Source organism: Poecilia reticulata, linkage group LG4 (genome assembly GCF_000633615.1).
Source record: "Poecilia reticulata strain Guanapo linkage group LG4, Guppy_female_1.0+MT, whole genome shotgun sequence".
NCBI classification, from domain to species: domain Eukaryota; kingdom Metazoa; phylum Chordata; class Actinopteri; order Cyprinodontiformes; family Poeciliidae; genus Poecilia; species Poecilia reticulata.
In genome coordinates, this window is record NC_024334.1 from 29,172,178 (window position 1) to 29,187,510 (window position 15,333).

Genomic DNA, 15,333 nt, shown 5'->3' on the forward strand with positions numbered 1-15,333 from the left:
TTCTCATCTGTGCCATTGTTATATTTTCTCATGTGGGCTCCAGTGTGCCTTGGTCTCCTGAGTTGACCTGTAAGTGACTGCCAACCACTCATTTGTAACAAATTGTGAAAGTATAAAGGTGGCAGCATCATGTTTTGTGGGTGTTTTGCTGCAGAATGAACTGATGCACTTCACACAATAGAAGCCATCATAAAAGAATATTGTGTGGAAATATTTTAAGCATGACCCAGAGAGCTTAAGGTTGGGCTTAAATTAACAATGACTCTAATCGTAATGCTAAATCAGTCACAAAGTAGCTTAAGGACGTCATAGTCAATGTTTTGGTGTGGCCGTCACAAAGCTGCGATCTCAGTCCGGTAGAAAATCTGTGTGCAGAGTTGAGCACATATATGAGAACTAGACTGAATACAAATGTCACTCGGTTACACCGGTTCTGTCAGGAGCAATGGGGCTGAACTCCAGTAAGCTGTTGTGTAATTAGCAGCTTGTGGAAGGATAAACAAAACATATTCTGCAATTTAACAAATGGAAATTATTTGATGATCCTCTTGCCTAAAACTGAAAAGGTTTGATCTGATTTAATGTGAAACAGGTGAAAAGGGATGTCTTGCTTTTATAGTAACAGTCTAGTTCCAGCTGTATATGCTGATTTCAGGCCCTATTGGTAAACTTCCTCACTTTGTGTGCTTACATTCATAGAATAATCTTGTAGTTCCTTAGCACAGAAAATAAAACATAACACTGTTTGTTTTCAGGGTTTATCAGGCATAAAAGGAGAAGAGGGCAAAGCAGGAAAGCCTGGACAAAAGGTGAAATGTACCTTTTATTCTCATACATCTTGTAGGACTTGTTACTTGTCACTCTCTTCTGTGAATGTGTCTTCTGTTTTCTGATTAGTTGTGTCTCTGCCCTCTGCTTTAATTCAGGGCAGTCATGGGGAGAAAGGCATAACTGGTCCTCCAGGCATTAAAGGAGACATGGTGAGTTTTCATTATTTCTCCCCCTGTGGCAACTATTTGGCTGGTCAGGCTTATTTTATGGTCTGAATGATGACAGGCTGGTTCAATGTTTCTGTAATTGTGTCTTTGCAAGGGAGCAAGAGGCCAAAAAGGTGCAAAGGGTGAACCTGGGAAACATGGCGCAGTGGTAATTGTTTCCTTTTAACCGTGAACATAAAGCCCAACCCACATGACACTGTGTTCACTGTTTGTGCAATAACGCACTTTCAGGGCACTGTAGGAAAATTAGGATTTGTTGGGTCTCCGGGATCTAAAGGTCGATCTGGACCTGCTGGTCTTCCTGGTTCTCCTGGACCCAAAGGGAGTCAGGGGCCAAAAGTAAGAAAAGTTTCAATTGTGAACCTGAATTAAAATAAAACAGGTGTATAACAGTTAAAATAAATAGTTTAGCAAATCATATTTATATTTCACCTGTTTGGTATAACAGCTGTGGTTTTCTCATCCTGTTTGAAGATTGATAAGGTGTTTGTGTGATGTTTTTATATATATATATATATAAAAAGGGAAAAATTGGCCAGGCTGGAAGAAAGGGAACCAAAGGAGCTCCTGGGAAAACTGTGAGTTTCATTTTGTTGAGGAATAACGAGATCTCATCCAGTGAGTGAGCTGATCCGGAAGTCAAAATAAATCTATGTTCTTAAAATTAACATCAGTCTTTTCTTAAAAATGATCTTGTGAACACATTTGTGTTGCATCCTACTAGTTACAAAATGAGAAACTTATAAAAACACAGAAATGAAGTTAAACTGCGGGATTCTAAAACTTCAATCTAACTTTTTTCAGACTATTTTGTTGTTTGCATAATTCCCCCAATTTTACTTCAATCTTGGTAAATTTATCAGACTTAATTTAAAATGTCAATATGTAAAAGCTATAAGATGTGGCATTTCTTTGGAAAAATAGCAGGATGTCACTGAGAGACAATCATTGAGCAGCACCCCATGAATCAGGCAGAAACAGAAATATAAAATCCAGAAAGAAATAATTTGCACAGATTAAAGATTATGACCTGATTAAACAAATCACGTAGGCTCTATTATTTTAAAGTGTGTGGATGAAATCAGACACTCTGGATTAGCTTAAAATATTTTTCCTTTCAGAAGGTTTTTGGTTGCATTATAACCGTGATGCAGTCTGGTGATTTTTATATTAAAGATCTAATGTGTGAAAGACAGACAAGCTCATGTAACAGTTGATAAGGCTTTTAAATGTTGTTTAACGCATCCAAATCTTATTACCTTCAGCAAATATTATATGCCCCAAAACGATCACTGATCAGTATGAAGGGTAAATTATTGTTCATAATCATTGACCCATCTATTTGACCTATCTGAAGAGTATGTGATGTGTTTATGAAGTTTCTCTGTTTTTATGATGTAAAGCATTTCGAACTGCCTTGTTGCTGATCTGTACTATACAAATGAACTTGATTGACTGATTTAATAAATTAGATATATAAGCTCCAGAATACATAAATATAAAAAATGTTTTATAGGGATCTGATGGCCAAAAAGGGAGGCCTGGACCTCCTGGAACACCTGGGAAACCAGCAAGTATCTTAAATGAATAAAACACAAACTTGCATCTTTTAAACGTACTTCATGCAGAAATTCATTTAAAGTGTTACATGATTTGTTATGCAAATGTAAATCTTGTTTTTCCACATGTCAGGGCTTAAATGGTTTGGATGGTTTGCTGGGGGTTGACGGAAACGAAGGGTATCCGGTGAGAACGGTTTTTGCTTTTTGCTTTTCAGATTTCTATTTAAGATGACGATTAAGGTGTTTAAACACTATTCTTCTATTCTGCTCTTTCTAAAGGGGACTATTGGTTTGAGAGGAGCTCCCGGGGCTCCCGGCAGCCTTGGAGAGACAGTGAGTCCTTGATGATGTTGAACCTGGAACAAAAAAAAAGTGTGGAGGGGATTCTGCCAACTAGCAATAGTTTTATGTTTATTATAGGGAAAATCTGGACCTCTTGGGATTAGAGGACACCCGGGAGCTATCGGGGTTAAGGCATGTTATCCATACATTTGCAGTTAAAGAATAATTTGATAATGCAATAACAATACAAAAACATATTTGTCTCTATTTTTTTTTTTTTTAATTCACAGGGTAAAACTGGTCCAAAAGGAGCAAATGGACCACTTGGACCAGTTGGGCCAAATGTAAGCTTGTTAATTTTAAAGAAGAACAGAGACATACTTCTGAGCATCCTTAACACTAGTGGTCTCTTATTATTCAGGGAATCCCTGGGCTGAGAGGAGAAAAGGGTGAAACAGGAAGCGTTGGCACTGAGGTAGAAGACATAATATAGATCTTACATGATCATCACGTCACAAGCAATAGGCTAAAATGTTTCTAATATACTTCTTTATTTGTGCTGCAAAAGGTAGACTATTTACACTAACATGGGTGACGTTAATACTGTTTTTCCAAAACAGTGTACTGTGCATGAATAGATTCTAGAATTTTATTGTGAACCCACTTAAAGGTATGCACAAGCTTATTATTAATATTTACAGGGTTTTTTGGGTGAAATTGGGATACCAGGTCCGGTCGGTCCACTAGGGCCAAAGGTAATTTGAGTTTAATTCATAACAGTTTAGGTGTGTCCTTTATAAGATTTTTTTTTTAATTCAGACTTAATTCATTTCTAACTTTGACTTCAGGGGAATCCCGGTTTGCAGGGGCTAAAAGGTCAAACTGGTCAAAAAGGAAATCGTGTAAGAGTTTTTTTTTGTTTGTTTTTTTTTTAGGTTTGTTTTCTAATGTTTTAATAAGTAGTTTAATATTAAAAACCAATATCTATTTTCTATAGGGACATCTGGGTGCTTATGGTCCATCAGGGCAGATAGGCTCTCCTGGATTAACTGTATGTTCTTGACATATTACACTCTTTAAAAGTGAAATTGTGACTTTTTGCATAGTAAATAATGTATTTTTTATTATTTTTTTAATCTAATTTCTACAATAACACTGTAACCATCTATATCACAGGGTCATCTTGGAAAAAAGGTGATTTTCTAAAATATTTAAAATATTTATATTCCTACAAAACATGTAAATCTGATGATGGTTAAGCTTTTTCTTTTTCTTTTTTTTTAAATTAAACAGTTTGTTTTATCTTTAGAGTTTGCATTCTGTTATTTAGGTCGGATATGTACTTATATTGTTACCATTTGTACATGTTTATAGTTTTGTTGCCATTAACTTCAACTGATATTTAAAGGGGGTGAAGGGAGTCCAAGGAAAAAGAGGACCAAAGGGAGCTGAAGGCAAACCCGGACCTCCTGTAAGAGACATTGTGATGATACACACATATGCACCGTTCCTGGCAACAAAAAAATAATAATTCATACACTTTGAACATTAAACCTATGTAGGTGTTGCAACCACAATTGTTAGTGTACAACTCAAAATATTCAGTTGAACCATCACAATAGTCACACCATCCCCACAGTTCTACATGGTGGTAGCAGCATCATGCTGTGGGGAAGCTAGTAAGAGTTGATAGATGAGTACAGCAAAATCCTAAAAGAAAATCTGAGAGGTTGCAAAGGACAATGAAATGGTTTAGATCAAATTGAGTTACAATGGCCCAGTCAAAGTGCAGATATAAATCCAATTGAGAATCTGTGGCTAGACTTAGAGAGTGGTGTTTACTGGTTTTCTAATTTGACTGAGAAGATTTACATTTCTACATTTCAAAGCTGATAAATATACTTCAAGAGCCCTGCAGCTGTATTTGCAGATGGCCTTTCTTGAAAAGATGCATGCCACACTTTTCACTTTTTGCTGAAGTATTCGAAAACCAAATCCTACTATAATCTGCTGACATTTTTGGCTACTATATCACAAAATTGGAAAAAGTTCAAGGGGTATGAATAATTTTGCAGATTGAAAATTAAGTCTGAGCAAGACGCATCTTATTGTAATGCAGCTGAATTGGTTTGTATTTTCCTATTTTCTTCCCAGGGACAACCAGGATTACCCGGCAGACTCAGACATAAACAAATACAATCTGAGTCAGGACCCAATCTACCAACTGAGCAAAGGCAAAAGTCCAGACCCGGTTCAAGGCACAGGCTGAAAAATTCTCCGGATTCTCCTAATCTACTAAAAGCAGATGAACAGAAGGTTGCACAAGCTCTCTTGTCATATAGACGCTGAATGTGTTGAATGATCTTTCTGTCTGTCTGTCAACCACTGGAGTTTCATTTGTAAGAAGGTTACTGACTCCTCTGCAGCAGAGTCGGTTGATGTCACGGAGACGGTCGGAAGATGAGCAAGCTGAGGAGTCCTCCAGCTTGCCGTTGGGAACAAAAGATGATCCAGGTACCACCTGCCACGAACTGAAACTTATCCATCCACACCTGGAAGATGGTGAGCACCTGTAGGGCTTCAGAGTCATCAAATTCAACAATATGTGTCTGTTATAGGACTGATGAGGTTTTCTGTTTCAAATTATTCTGAGCGACCAGGTTATTTTTATATGGACCCCAATCAAGGCTGTGCGTGTGATGCAGTGAGAGTCTTCTGTAACTTCACAGCCGGAGGAGCAACCTGCATAGATCCTCAACATTCACAGGTATGTCAGAGGAATAAGTGCTAACCCATAAAAGGTGTGTGAAACGTATGTATAAGTTTAAATATCTACTTTGCATCCATTTAAATGAGTGTCATTTCCGCAGATCAAAATGAATTTGAAACCAGACATGAAGTCAGGAATGCCGGTGCAGTGGTTTACTCTTCAGTACAACAAACACGAAGTGAGTCTCTGAACTTTTCTTGAATAATCTGGATAAATGAATAATTGCTTCTTTTGTCTCTTTCCTCTGCATTTCTTTTGTTCTCTGTTTTTGGACAGTTTGAGTATACTACTGTGGACATTGTACAGCTGAGGTTTCTGAGGTTCCACAGTCACACTTCCTTCCAGCATATCACTCTCAGATGTGCAGGAAATCAGTCCAGTCCCACCTCCACAGCAGGTTTAGCCAAGTGGATTGTAAAGTTGCAGGGGGATTCTGGCAAAATCATCGACACACGCTTCATTGCGGCTTCCAGGAAAACCTGTGAGGTAAGAGAAAAAAAAAATCAGCAATTCCTGCAGTTGAAAAGGCATTATTTTTTACATATATGAATCCATGTCAAGACAGATAAAACATACAGTGATATGCAAGCAACATAGACTACCCAGGCACACCATCTATTTCTTTGTGCTTCTATTTAAAAGAATTACAATGCTAATTTTAAAAAGGCCTTAAATGTGAATAAATGACGGATAAAGATATTGTAATTAAAAGGTGAGGTTTCTGGATTGTCAAGAACGTGAACACACGAGATCCAGTAGCAATGAAGAAAAGCCTGGACCATCTCCTTCTGAGAAGTGAGCTACCACTAGTGCAGAGCTTGAATTGATAGCAAATAGTTGTGAATGCACAGAAAATGTCACTGAGACAAGAAGACCAGAAAAGAAGCCACTTCTGTCCTTGATAAAAAGCTTCCCACCTTGAAGTGCATGGATTCACGGAAGGAAACTAGTGAAAGGTTATTTTCTCTGAGGAATCCACCTTCTGTGTCTGGAGAAGAAAAAGTCTGTGTTGCCATAAGCAGTGAAATATCTTTCCTCAATCGTTGTGCAGATTGTTTCTAGTGTCATAATGTGGGTTTCTTTACAATTCTGATTGATTATACTGAGACGAATGAAGATTGGAATCATAACATCCCTCAAGACCAGCTTCATTTTGGAATCAAATTGGCTGAAGCCATCTTATAAATACAGTCCAGTCTCAAAAAGTAAATGGATGTGCAGAAGGAAACAATTTGTTTTTTCATAAGTTAAAAAGAAATGGTTGACAATGTCTATGTTGGCTTTTTGGTCACATTTGGTATATTTGAATAAATGGTTTTGAGACAAATTCAATAGTTTGTTTTTTGTCACCATTATAGCATGGAAAGAACAATCTGGAAATGCTTTAAAAACCTTTCCTCATGTACATGTTTGTTGAACAAAGTCAACATCTTTCCTTTTCATTTGTTTTTCTAGGTGCAGATGGTGGTGAAGGTTCGAGGTAGCACAGAGTTGCATCGAGGGGATATGGAGTTACTTCCTCTCAGGGATTTGGGAATAGAGTTGAGCAGAACACCCAGCAGTATCTCTGAGATCTCTGTAGTTTTGGGACCTCTCTGCTTCTTGTGAGCAGTATATTATGTATAGGATTATGTTCCTCATGGCTCAATAAAATTCTGCAAGTTATGTTATACAATCCATATTGTATATGTCAGGTGTGTAATTTAGTTAAATGTGATTTAGTTTGAGCTGTTTTTGTATATTTCATAAGAATTTATTTGGATGTAAAGGTATTATTTGCTGAAATACATCATTGTTTGATATTTGTTTGATTGTGTAGTTATATATATAATTCTCCACTTACATTAGTAAATTTAATCTGGATATACATTTTATGTATAAAAAGTGCTCACAATGTGATGAGCTTGGACTTTCTGATGTTTGCTTCACTGTTTGAAGTTGTTCCTTGTTTGTGCACACAGTCTTGTTCAATAAAGCTGATTCTGTTTTTATCTTCTTTAAACCACCTCATGTTACATCTGAATGTATAAAAGGGTTTTGTCTAATTCAATGGGAAGATATTTAAAATCTCATGTTTTGTTTTTAAATAAAGAATTAATCTTTTTTTCAATCATTAAAAATATAACATCCTTATATTGTAACTTCATTTTATTGCCACAATACTGTTAAGTGTTTCATTCCAGTCCAAAAACATATAACATCCATACATTCATGGAAAAGATTAGAAACTTTCTGCAGCTGTTTTACAAAAGGTAAATCCTTAATTAAAATCATTTCTAGATTTTTTTTTTTTTTTTTAGTAAAGTGGTTTGTGGAATGTATTCAATTAAATATTTTGAAGTGAACCTTTACCTTGTTGGTGACCAACAATTGTCCAGACGAAAGACAAATTTATGTTCGTAAACTTATTCGAATAGAAATGATAGGTTTTAGGTCAATGTCAATCACATACTTAAAAAAAATGCAGTACCAACATATGAATGCCTTTAACATAAATGTCTTTTTTACTGGTGTTTATATTTGTTCCATTATACTCTGTGACAGCCTGATAAAAACCAGTTGGGATTGCATAAAAATGTTTTCTCTCGCTCCTCTTTTGAAACCCCGTTCCTCCCCCGCTGCCGTTCTCGGTGACGTCAAAAGGAGGAGAGATTTCGGCCAATCACCATCGGGTATCCGGCTCATCATCTAGTCAGCGTTTGCATCATGGAGTAGGTGAACTCACGTTGTCGATATTAGATTGAGACAGCTGCCTCTCTGTTTAGTAGCCTGGAAAAGCTTTGACAGCGAGGACCAGGCTGCGGAAGCGAGTAAGTAAGTGAGGAAGTCGACATTTTTACATGTCTGATATGTGTCAGGTCGCCTGTGGTTGACCATAGAAAGCTAATTTGACTAGCTCTGTCATTCATACAGCAGCGATATTGTTTCAGCAGCAGTGAGCTAGGCTATGTTAGTTGTCCATTTGTAACTGCATGTTATCTTCGATAAACTGGCGGAAGGTAATTAGTTAGTTATCTCTGTGTCCGCTGTTGAGAGGCTGCTCATGTGAGAGTGATTTCATTGTGAACTGAGTTTGCTTTGTCCGTCATTTAAAATCCTCCTCATTCCTTTCACTGGCATGTGAGGAGTAATGTATTTGCTAACTTGGCTTCTTTGTGGCATTTAACCTCTCTATTTCAGAGCTGCCTCAAATAAATCCAGTCGTTTTGCTTCTGTAGGATGGAAACCGGAGGAGAAAGTTTGCTCAGGTCCCGCAGCCGAGCCGCCAACAATCCGTCTACCTTCCCAGACTTGGATGGAGGATCTAGTCCTGGAAGACATCCGCATGGGAATGGCGATAACCGTATCACAAGCAATGGTGAGCAAATATCACGCACACCCACGCGCACACATCTTGGGCAGATTGTGTAAGGAGACGCTAACCTCTGTTGCAGATTTTTAGATGATTCACATCCTCCTTTTTAGCTTCAGTATATTTCCGTTAATGTTTTTCTAAAGACTGTACTGTGATGATCTGTTCCTCTTACAGTTTGTGTTAGCATACAATAGGAAGCAACAGTAGTCGCACTACCTTACAACGAGTTCAACAATGAAGTTTTTTTTAAAAGTTTTTTTCTCTGTTTTGAAGCAAAACTTTACCTGTGTGGAAACAAATAAATTAAGAAACCGTTGTCATTGTGTATGTCATTCTAATATATTTGCACCATCCTGGTACAGTGAAAACAACAAACTAAAAACATTGTATTTCTTATGCATGCCATTTTCAAATGAATTTTTCAGGTTTTCACATGACATACATGGGTGTAGTGCTACTCCACCCATGACATCAATAAAAGAACAAAAGTGTCAATCATCAGGCATATGTGGATGTTAATGACCTACAGTAACCTTAACTAGAAGTTGTGACGCTTTGGGATTTACCGCTTTTGTTATGACTTATTTCATTTTGTTTCCCCCTACTCAAATTAATCATTGTTCCACTGACCGGTCTTTTAGCTCAGCTGACTTTGATGATAACCGATTTGAAGGATTGCTCATCGGAAGCTTTGTTGATAATTGAACATGCCAAATGTAGGTCTGTCCACAGCACAAAGCTGCATTGAAATTCCAAAAGTGATTACCAAGTGGTTCATACTGTTTTTGCTTTTTGTTTTTTAACAGCATTTATCATGTGTCATTTCAATTTCAGGGAAAATTGAAGTGGAGCATGTGATCAGCAAAAAACTGCAACTAAAAAGGAAAGCAGAGGTTAGTTGGTTCAAGAACTACACAATATATTTGTAATCACATCAATGGGTGATTTTATTTATTTTTTATTTTTTTGCTATTCCAAAGGACCACTTGGATGCAGTATTTTTTTAGGCTTTTGTTTTTCAGCTGCAATACATTCAGTTGAATGGACTTTGATTGAGCTTGATGCCCTCACTTCTGAGCATCTATGAACCCTAATTGAGTCATTTGGGGATCATTTTGATTATCTGTGAACTTGGAAACGACGATATTGTGACTGAAACAAAGAACGGAAAGAGATCATTTGCATAAAAACTGACATTCAGTTCATTTTCTGACTCATTTTTGTAAACCAGCTGGAATGATGTCGAACCAGAGCAGAAATGTACCGGAAGGATGATTACAAAAGATGTGTTCAGTTTGGCTAAAGGTCGAAAAAGTCCATGACACACTGATCTGTTGCAAAACACTTCAAGCTATGCTGATTTAGTATGTTTGCCCTACTTTGTGAAAGTTACAGTGACATACTGTGGAAGAATATTATCTCTTCTATCAATTTAAGCACCTAAGGAGGACTATGCGTGCTTTTTTTGTTTGGCTAGGACCTGAAGAGTGACCTGATGCGTCAGTTTGAAAGCCAAGTCCATGATTTTATGGACAGTCTTATTGAAGAATCAGCCAGCCTTGAGTCCACACCTCTACCTGCAGCCTTCTCATCTCCACTGTCAGACAAGGAGAGGAGCAAACTTGGGTACTGCATTTCCTCATCAACCCTGAACCCGTATAAATGTGCAGACCGCTTTCCTTTTGCCCGTTTTCTTCTTGTCATGATGGTAACCCGCTGACAAGAAAATGCAAATTTAGCCCTTTCTTGCCCACTTTCTCTTCCGTAGGCACTTTCGGCCTCCTCATGGCCACGGGAAGCACTTTGTTACTCGGAGATCCCTGCTTGAGTAAGTTCATGCTTCACTATGCAAGTCATTCAAATGAGATTCTCTGTAATTTGAGTGCTGTATGGTAATTTAGTTTTCCTGAAGACTGCAACATGTTTTTTTTATGCAGCTGCACTGTGCAGCCCACTAGATTTATGATGTGTGTTTTTCCACAGCGAGCTGTTTGAGGTGAACCACATCCGTACCATCTACCACATGTTTATTGCCCTGCTCATTCTCTTTATTCTCAGCACATTTGCAGTCGATTTCCTTGATGAAGGCAGGTAATACTGAATAATGTGAGCATTTGGTATTTGTGTTGAAAGACATTTTCTTTTGTTCTGGTTTTTTTTTATTTTATTACCTAAACATCATAATAAACCATTTGCATGTTCTCTTAAACTCCTCTGCCTTAGGCTGGTCTTGGACTTTCACCTGCTGGTCTATGCATTTGGACAGTTCCCTCTAGTGGTGTGCACATGGCTTTGCATGTTCCTGTCTGTACTGCTGGTTCCCTACACTTTATTCCAACTGTGGTTACAAAGCCAGTCGGACTCCCGTGGTCAGCAGAGGCTGTACACTTGGCTGTTTGGCTCTGCGTTCCTGCTCTACCAAGGCCTGGGTTTGGGATTCCTACCAACATATGTGGTGGTGACCAACAGTTTGCCACCTGCTTCTTGCTTCATCGTCACCATAGAACAGGTTGGTGTTCTGGTGAAGGTTGTTTTTATTTTGACTGAAATGTTTACTTTCACATTTGGTTTCACATTTCGATGTACATGTTTTAATCTTGGAGTATTTCTCTTGTTTCAGGTTCGCCTGATGATGAAAGCTCACTCCTTTGTCAGAGAGAACGTGCCAAGAGTCCTAGCCTGGAAAAAAGACAAGACAAGTATGTTGCCATTTCACTTAAACTTAATTATTGTTGTGTAATTTATGTATTAATCTCACTTTGCAGAACAGACATATTTATACTATGTTGAATTATTAATGTTATTATAATAAGATGAAATGTTTACTAGTTGGATGACTTCAGAAGGACTTGCGCTGGACTTACTGTCCCCTTTGTCATTCTAATTGCTATCATTTACAGGCAGTGGACCTGTGGTTCCTCAAGTTTCCCAGTACCTCTACTTTTTGTTTGCACCAACTCTCATTTATAGAGACAAATACCCTAGGTAAACTGCCTTTCTTAGTCATTTGTCTAGTTTCAATAGTGACTTCCTTCTTGGGCATAAAACAAATAATTTTTCTCTTCCACTAGAAACTCGGTGACCAGATGGGGCTATGTGGCCTCAAAGTTACTTCAGGTACCGAATTGTGCTTCTGTTGCATAATATTTGAAGCAAAAGAAAACTTTCTAACATTTCCACCTCCCTTCAATGTTCCACAGGTACTTGGCTGTCTCTTTTATACCTACTACGTATTTGTGCGGCTGTGCATCCCACAGTTTCGCAGCATCAGTCTGCAGTTGTTCAATCTGCGCGCTATGGTCCTTTGTGTCTTTAACTCTATACTGCCAGGTAAATTTTAATCTGATTTAAACTTTGTAATGAACTCTTGGCTTGAAATAATAAATTGTTGTGTTGTTTTTTTTTTTTTGTTTGCAGGTGTTTTGGTTCTCCTGCTGGGTTTTTTTGCCTTTCTCCACTGCTGGCTCAACGCTTTTGCTGAGATGCTTCGCTTTGCAGACCGAATGTTTTACAAGGTACTGCTGTCACCCTCTGACAGATGTTACCCAAGTTATAAATAAAATGTGCATTAATTTTACGATTGCACGTTATAGGACTGGTGGAACTCGACATCCTATGCCAATTACTACCGTACTTGGAATGTGGTGGTCCATGACTGGCTGTATTACTATGTGTACAAGGACTTCCTTTTGGTAAGTGGGTTTTATGTTGAAATCCAGAACATTTTAGCATAAGTATTTTTTTTCAATGCCTTTTAACAGATGTAATATAGTATCCACTTCTTTTCTTTCTGTTGTTGTCCTTCCAGATATCTCAGAAGCGTTTCCGTCCAGCCGCCATGTTTTTTGTGTTTACCGTGTCTGCAGTGGTGCATGAGTACATCCTTGCAGTCAGCTTCGGATTCTTCTATCCGGTGCTTTTCTGCCTCTTTATGTGCTTTGGAAGTAAGTGGGGAAAAAATGATGTAAGGTTCATTTATCTTGTTGTTTCCAAGCCTCTTAATTTTTGTTCTTTCAACAGTGATGTTCAACTTTATTTTCCACGATCGAAGGAAAGGCCCCATTTGGAACATATTAATGTGGACGTCCCTCTTTCTGGGTCAGGGGGTCATAATGTGTCTGTACTCTCAAGAGTGGTATGCCAGACGGTACTGTCCACTCAAAGAGGTAACACCAGGACTTTGAGATTTTGCACTTTACCTTCCAGATATACATTGCACATAACTAATTTTAATGGGATTTTATATGACTAAGTAGACCAAAAATGTGTGTGGAAGGAGAAAAACATGCATGATTTTCAAAGCTTTCCATCAATTTAGATTCATGGGAGTGAAGAAAATGGATGGATGGATGGATGGGAGTGTCTGTGAACAGCATTTTATAATCCTTGCCTTAAAATGATTTTAGGTCTGGACTTTGACCAGGGCATTTTAACATGTCAAACCTTTGATCTCAACCAGGGCCCAGTCCAGGAGTAATATCTTACAACTTTTAGAAGCATTGCTTTTCCAACACACCTGAATATATAATTTTCCTTAGTTATTTTGGGCAACTTTGTTAGTCTACCTTCCCTAAATCCCAGTAAAAATATAAGTTAATAAGTTTGTGGATTGTTACCTGACTACAATAGAAGCAGCTTGAGAAGTATGAACAGTTTTTTGAGGCACAGTCGTTGTTTAGCTGAAGTGTGAAATCGGTGCAGCTATTCATAATTGTTTCTGTTCCAGTCTTCATTCCTGGACTTGCTGAAACCTCGTTCGTGGAGTTGTCAGAGAGACCTAATGGCTGGACCCGATAAGATAAAATGGGACTACTGAGAGGAACTCCATCACCAATCGAGATGGACTCCACTGGTTCTCCTCTCACTGTCATTCTTAACTTACTGCATTTAAAAATGATGAGTCCTACAGTGTGTGAATGAACGTATTGGAGAATATCTGCTGAGATGCCAAAATCGCAACATCAAAAGTGCCTTATTTATTGAGTTTTCAGCTGCCATTTCTCAACAGAAGTTCACATTTATATATAAAAACATTGAAGCACAAACTTGAATTTTCTTTTCTTATGGGTCCATAATGCTTTGGGTCCACTGTGAAATCACTCCTTGTGCAAACAATGACATGGCAGCTCAATACAAACATTACACAATGAACACATTTTCTGCATGTGATGTAATGGTTAATATTTACCAAGGTAGTATGTTGTAACTTGGTAAACTGTGAGTTATACTAAAAGAAATGACCTTAGTTTTATTATCATTTGGACTTTTTTTTTGTTAAATGTTTGATATTTTGGAATTCAAACATTCTCCCCAGATATCTCTCATGGATATGTCACTGTAAATGAGATATGGTGGGCTTTGTATTATTGGGTGACAGGATATTAGAGTATATTTAATTATTCACTTATTAAGCACAAATGAACTCCTCTGTTCATCTACGATGTCACAACAACGAGATGCTTTGGTCACTAACAATATTTTTGCAAAACTCAAAGTAATTACTTGGTTTACAAAATATTTAAGACATGAAGGTTGCTGTAACTACTGATATTTTTGCTGAATAAACTCCTAAATTATGTAAGTACTTGGAAGTAACAGACCATAGAACATATTTAATATTTTTGATATGCCTTGGTTATAAGTATTTAAACCTATGTACAGTGATTTATGACTTTGTGAAACAATTACTGTCAGAATTGCAGCTGGCTGCTTAACTGTCAATAATGCAATATTGCAACTTGAAAATCACAAACAGGCTTGCATTTTCAGATTGTCTATTTTTTGTAATCATTCAAAAACTGATTTCAGTTATCAGAGAAATGCCATTTGCTAGTCCTTTGATGATGCTGGAGTATGTTTTCTTTTTTTAGTGTTGAACTGCTTTACTGCAGCGATTGTGGGTTTGGATGCTTGTGAAACTTGAATTGCACAACTCGAAGTAGAAACCAGCAATGCAGAACTTGAAACTTTCACAAAGAAAGCTATATCACCACAAGGTGGCACTCTAGTAAAAGTCTTAAACTGCTGGTTTGATCAAGAACAGATTCCCAGGATTATTTGGATTCCTAGTGTGCAATAAACAAGTAACAGAAAAACATTTTTACATGGATTAAAATATTTCAAGTTTCTATTCGAAATGGGTTTTTTATAATGCCACTATGGGCTGCTAAGCAGTGAAATTGTTTGCAATATAAGTACATTTGAAAGCAGATTTGGCTACATGCCACTTTTGACTTTAATTTGATTATCAGTAGTCTTTAATCTTAAAATTGTAGACATGTCTGAATTGTTCCAAATACAACAAAAGGTAAAAACTAAAAATTTTCCATAAGTTTGTGCTTTTTAAATGCCATTTGCTGTGTCAAT

The 15,333-nt window shown here is 37.5% G+C and overlaps 2 protein-coding genes across 9 annotated transcripts; both read left to right on the top strand.

The window, feature by feature from the left end:
* The first annotated feature begins 148 nt into the window (after positions 1-148).
* LOC103464079 (collagen alpha-2(XI) chain-like) lies at positions 149-7,604 on the top strand. 5 transcript variants are annotated; one of them, XM_017304545.1, is made up of 22 exons: positions 149-809; positions 927-980; positions 1,093-1,146; positions 1,230-1,337; positions 1,523-1,576; positions 2,515-2,568; positions 2,691-2,744; positions 2,840-2,893; positions 2,981-3,034; positions 3,133-3,186; positions 3,264-3,317; positions 3,544-3,597; positions 3,691-3,744; positions 3,840-3,893; positions 4,019-4,036; positions 4,251-4,313; positions 4,997-5,158; positions 5,269-5,404; positions 5,494-5,609; positions 5,713-5,790; positions 5,889-6,098; positions 7,068-7,604. In XM_017304545.1, the coding sequence occupies exons 2-22, from the start codon at positions 978-980 to the stop codon at positions 7,218-7,220; spliced, it is 1,641 nt and encodes a 546-aa protein (XP_017160034.1). In that variant the 5' UTR covers positions 149-809; positions 927-977; the 3' UTR covers positions 7,221-7,604. The 5 variants fall into 5 exon arrangements, with proteins under 5 accessions (XP_017160034.1, XP_017160036.1, XP_017160038.1 ...); XM_017304547.1 differs by having other exon boundaries at positions 178-809; positions 5,503-5,609; XM_017304549.1 differs by lacking the exons at positions 149-809; positions 927-980; positions 1,093-1,146 and having other exon boundaries at positions 1,293-1,337; positions 1,523-2,572.
* A 596-nt stretch (positions 7,605-8,200) lies between these two features.
* soat1 (sterol O-acyltransferase 1) lies at positions 8,201-14,592 on the top strand. Of its 4 annotated transcripts, none has more exons than XM_008407905.2 (16): positions 8,201-8,426; positions 8,793-8,970; positions 9,802-9,860; positions 10,445-10,593; positions 10,736-10,795; positions 10,951-11,058; positions 11,191-11,476; positions 11,588-11,666; positions 11,868-11,952; positions 12,039-12,084; positions 12,168-12,297; positions 12,385-12,482; positions 12,561-12,659; positions 12,776-12,911; positions 12,988-13,133; positions 13,694-14,592. In XM_008407905.2, exons 2-16 carry the CDS (start codon positions 8,832-8,834, stop codon positions 13,781-13,783), a joined length of 1,710 nt encoding a protein of 569 aa, XP_008406127.1. In that variant the 5' UTR covers positions 8,201-8,426; positions 8,793-8,831; the 3' UTR covers positions 13,784-14,592. The 4 variants fall into 4 exon arrangements, with proteins under 4 accessions (XP_008406127.1, XP_008406124.1, XP_008406126.1 ...); XM_008407902.2 differs by having other exon boundaries at positions 8,831-8,970; XM_008407904.2 differs by having other exon boundaries at positions 8,201-8,422.
* Positions 14,593-15,333: the final 741 nt, after the last annotated feature.

Excerpts from the sequence above, each read along its gene's own strand:
- soat1 (XM_008407905.2), top strand. The coding sequence starts at position 8,832 with ATGGAAACCGGAGGAGAAAGTTTGCTCAGGTCCCGCAGCCGAGCCGCC. Across the intron at positions 11,953-12,038 it reads TATAGAGACAAATACCCTAG|AAACTCGGTGACCAGATGGG; the intron begins GTAAACTGCCTT and ends CTCTTCCACTAG. Across the intron at positions 12,660-12,775 it reads TGTACAAGGACTTCCTTTTG|ATATCTCAGAAGCGTTTCCG; the intron begins GTAAGTGGGTTT and ends TTGTCCTTCCAG.
- LOC103464079 (XM_017304545.1), top strand. Across the intron at positions 1,147-1,229 it reads CTGGGAAACATGGCGCAGTG|GGCACTGTAGGAAAATTAGG; the intron begins GTAATTGTTTCC and ends ACGCACTTTCAG. Across the intron at positions 2,894-2,980 it reads CCGGCAGCCTTGGAGAGACA|GGAAAATCTGGACCTCTTGG; the intron begins GTGAGTCCTTGA and ends TGTTTATTATAG.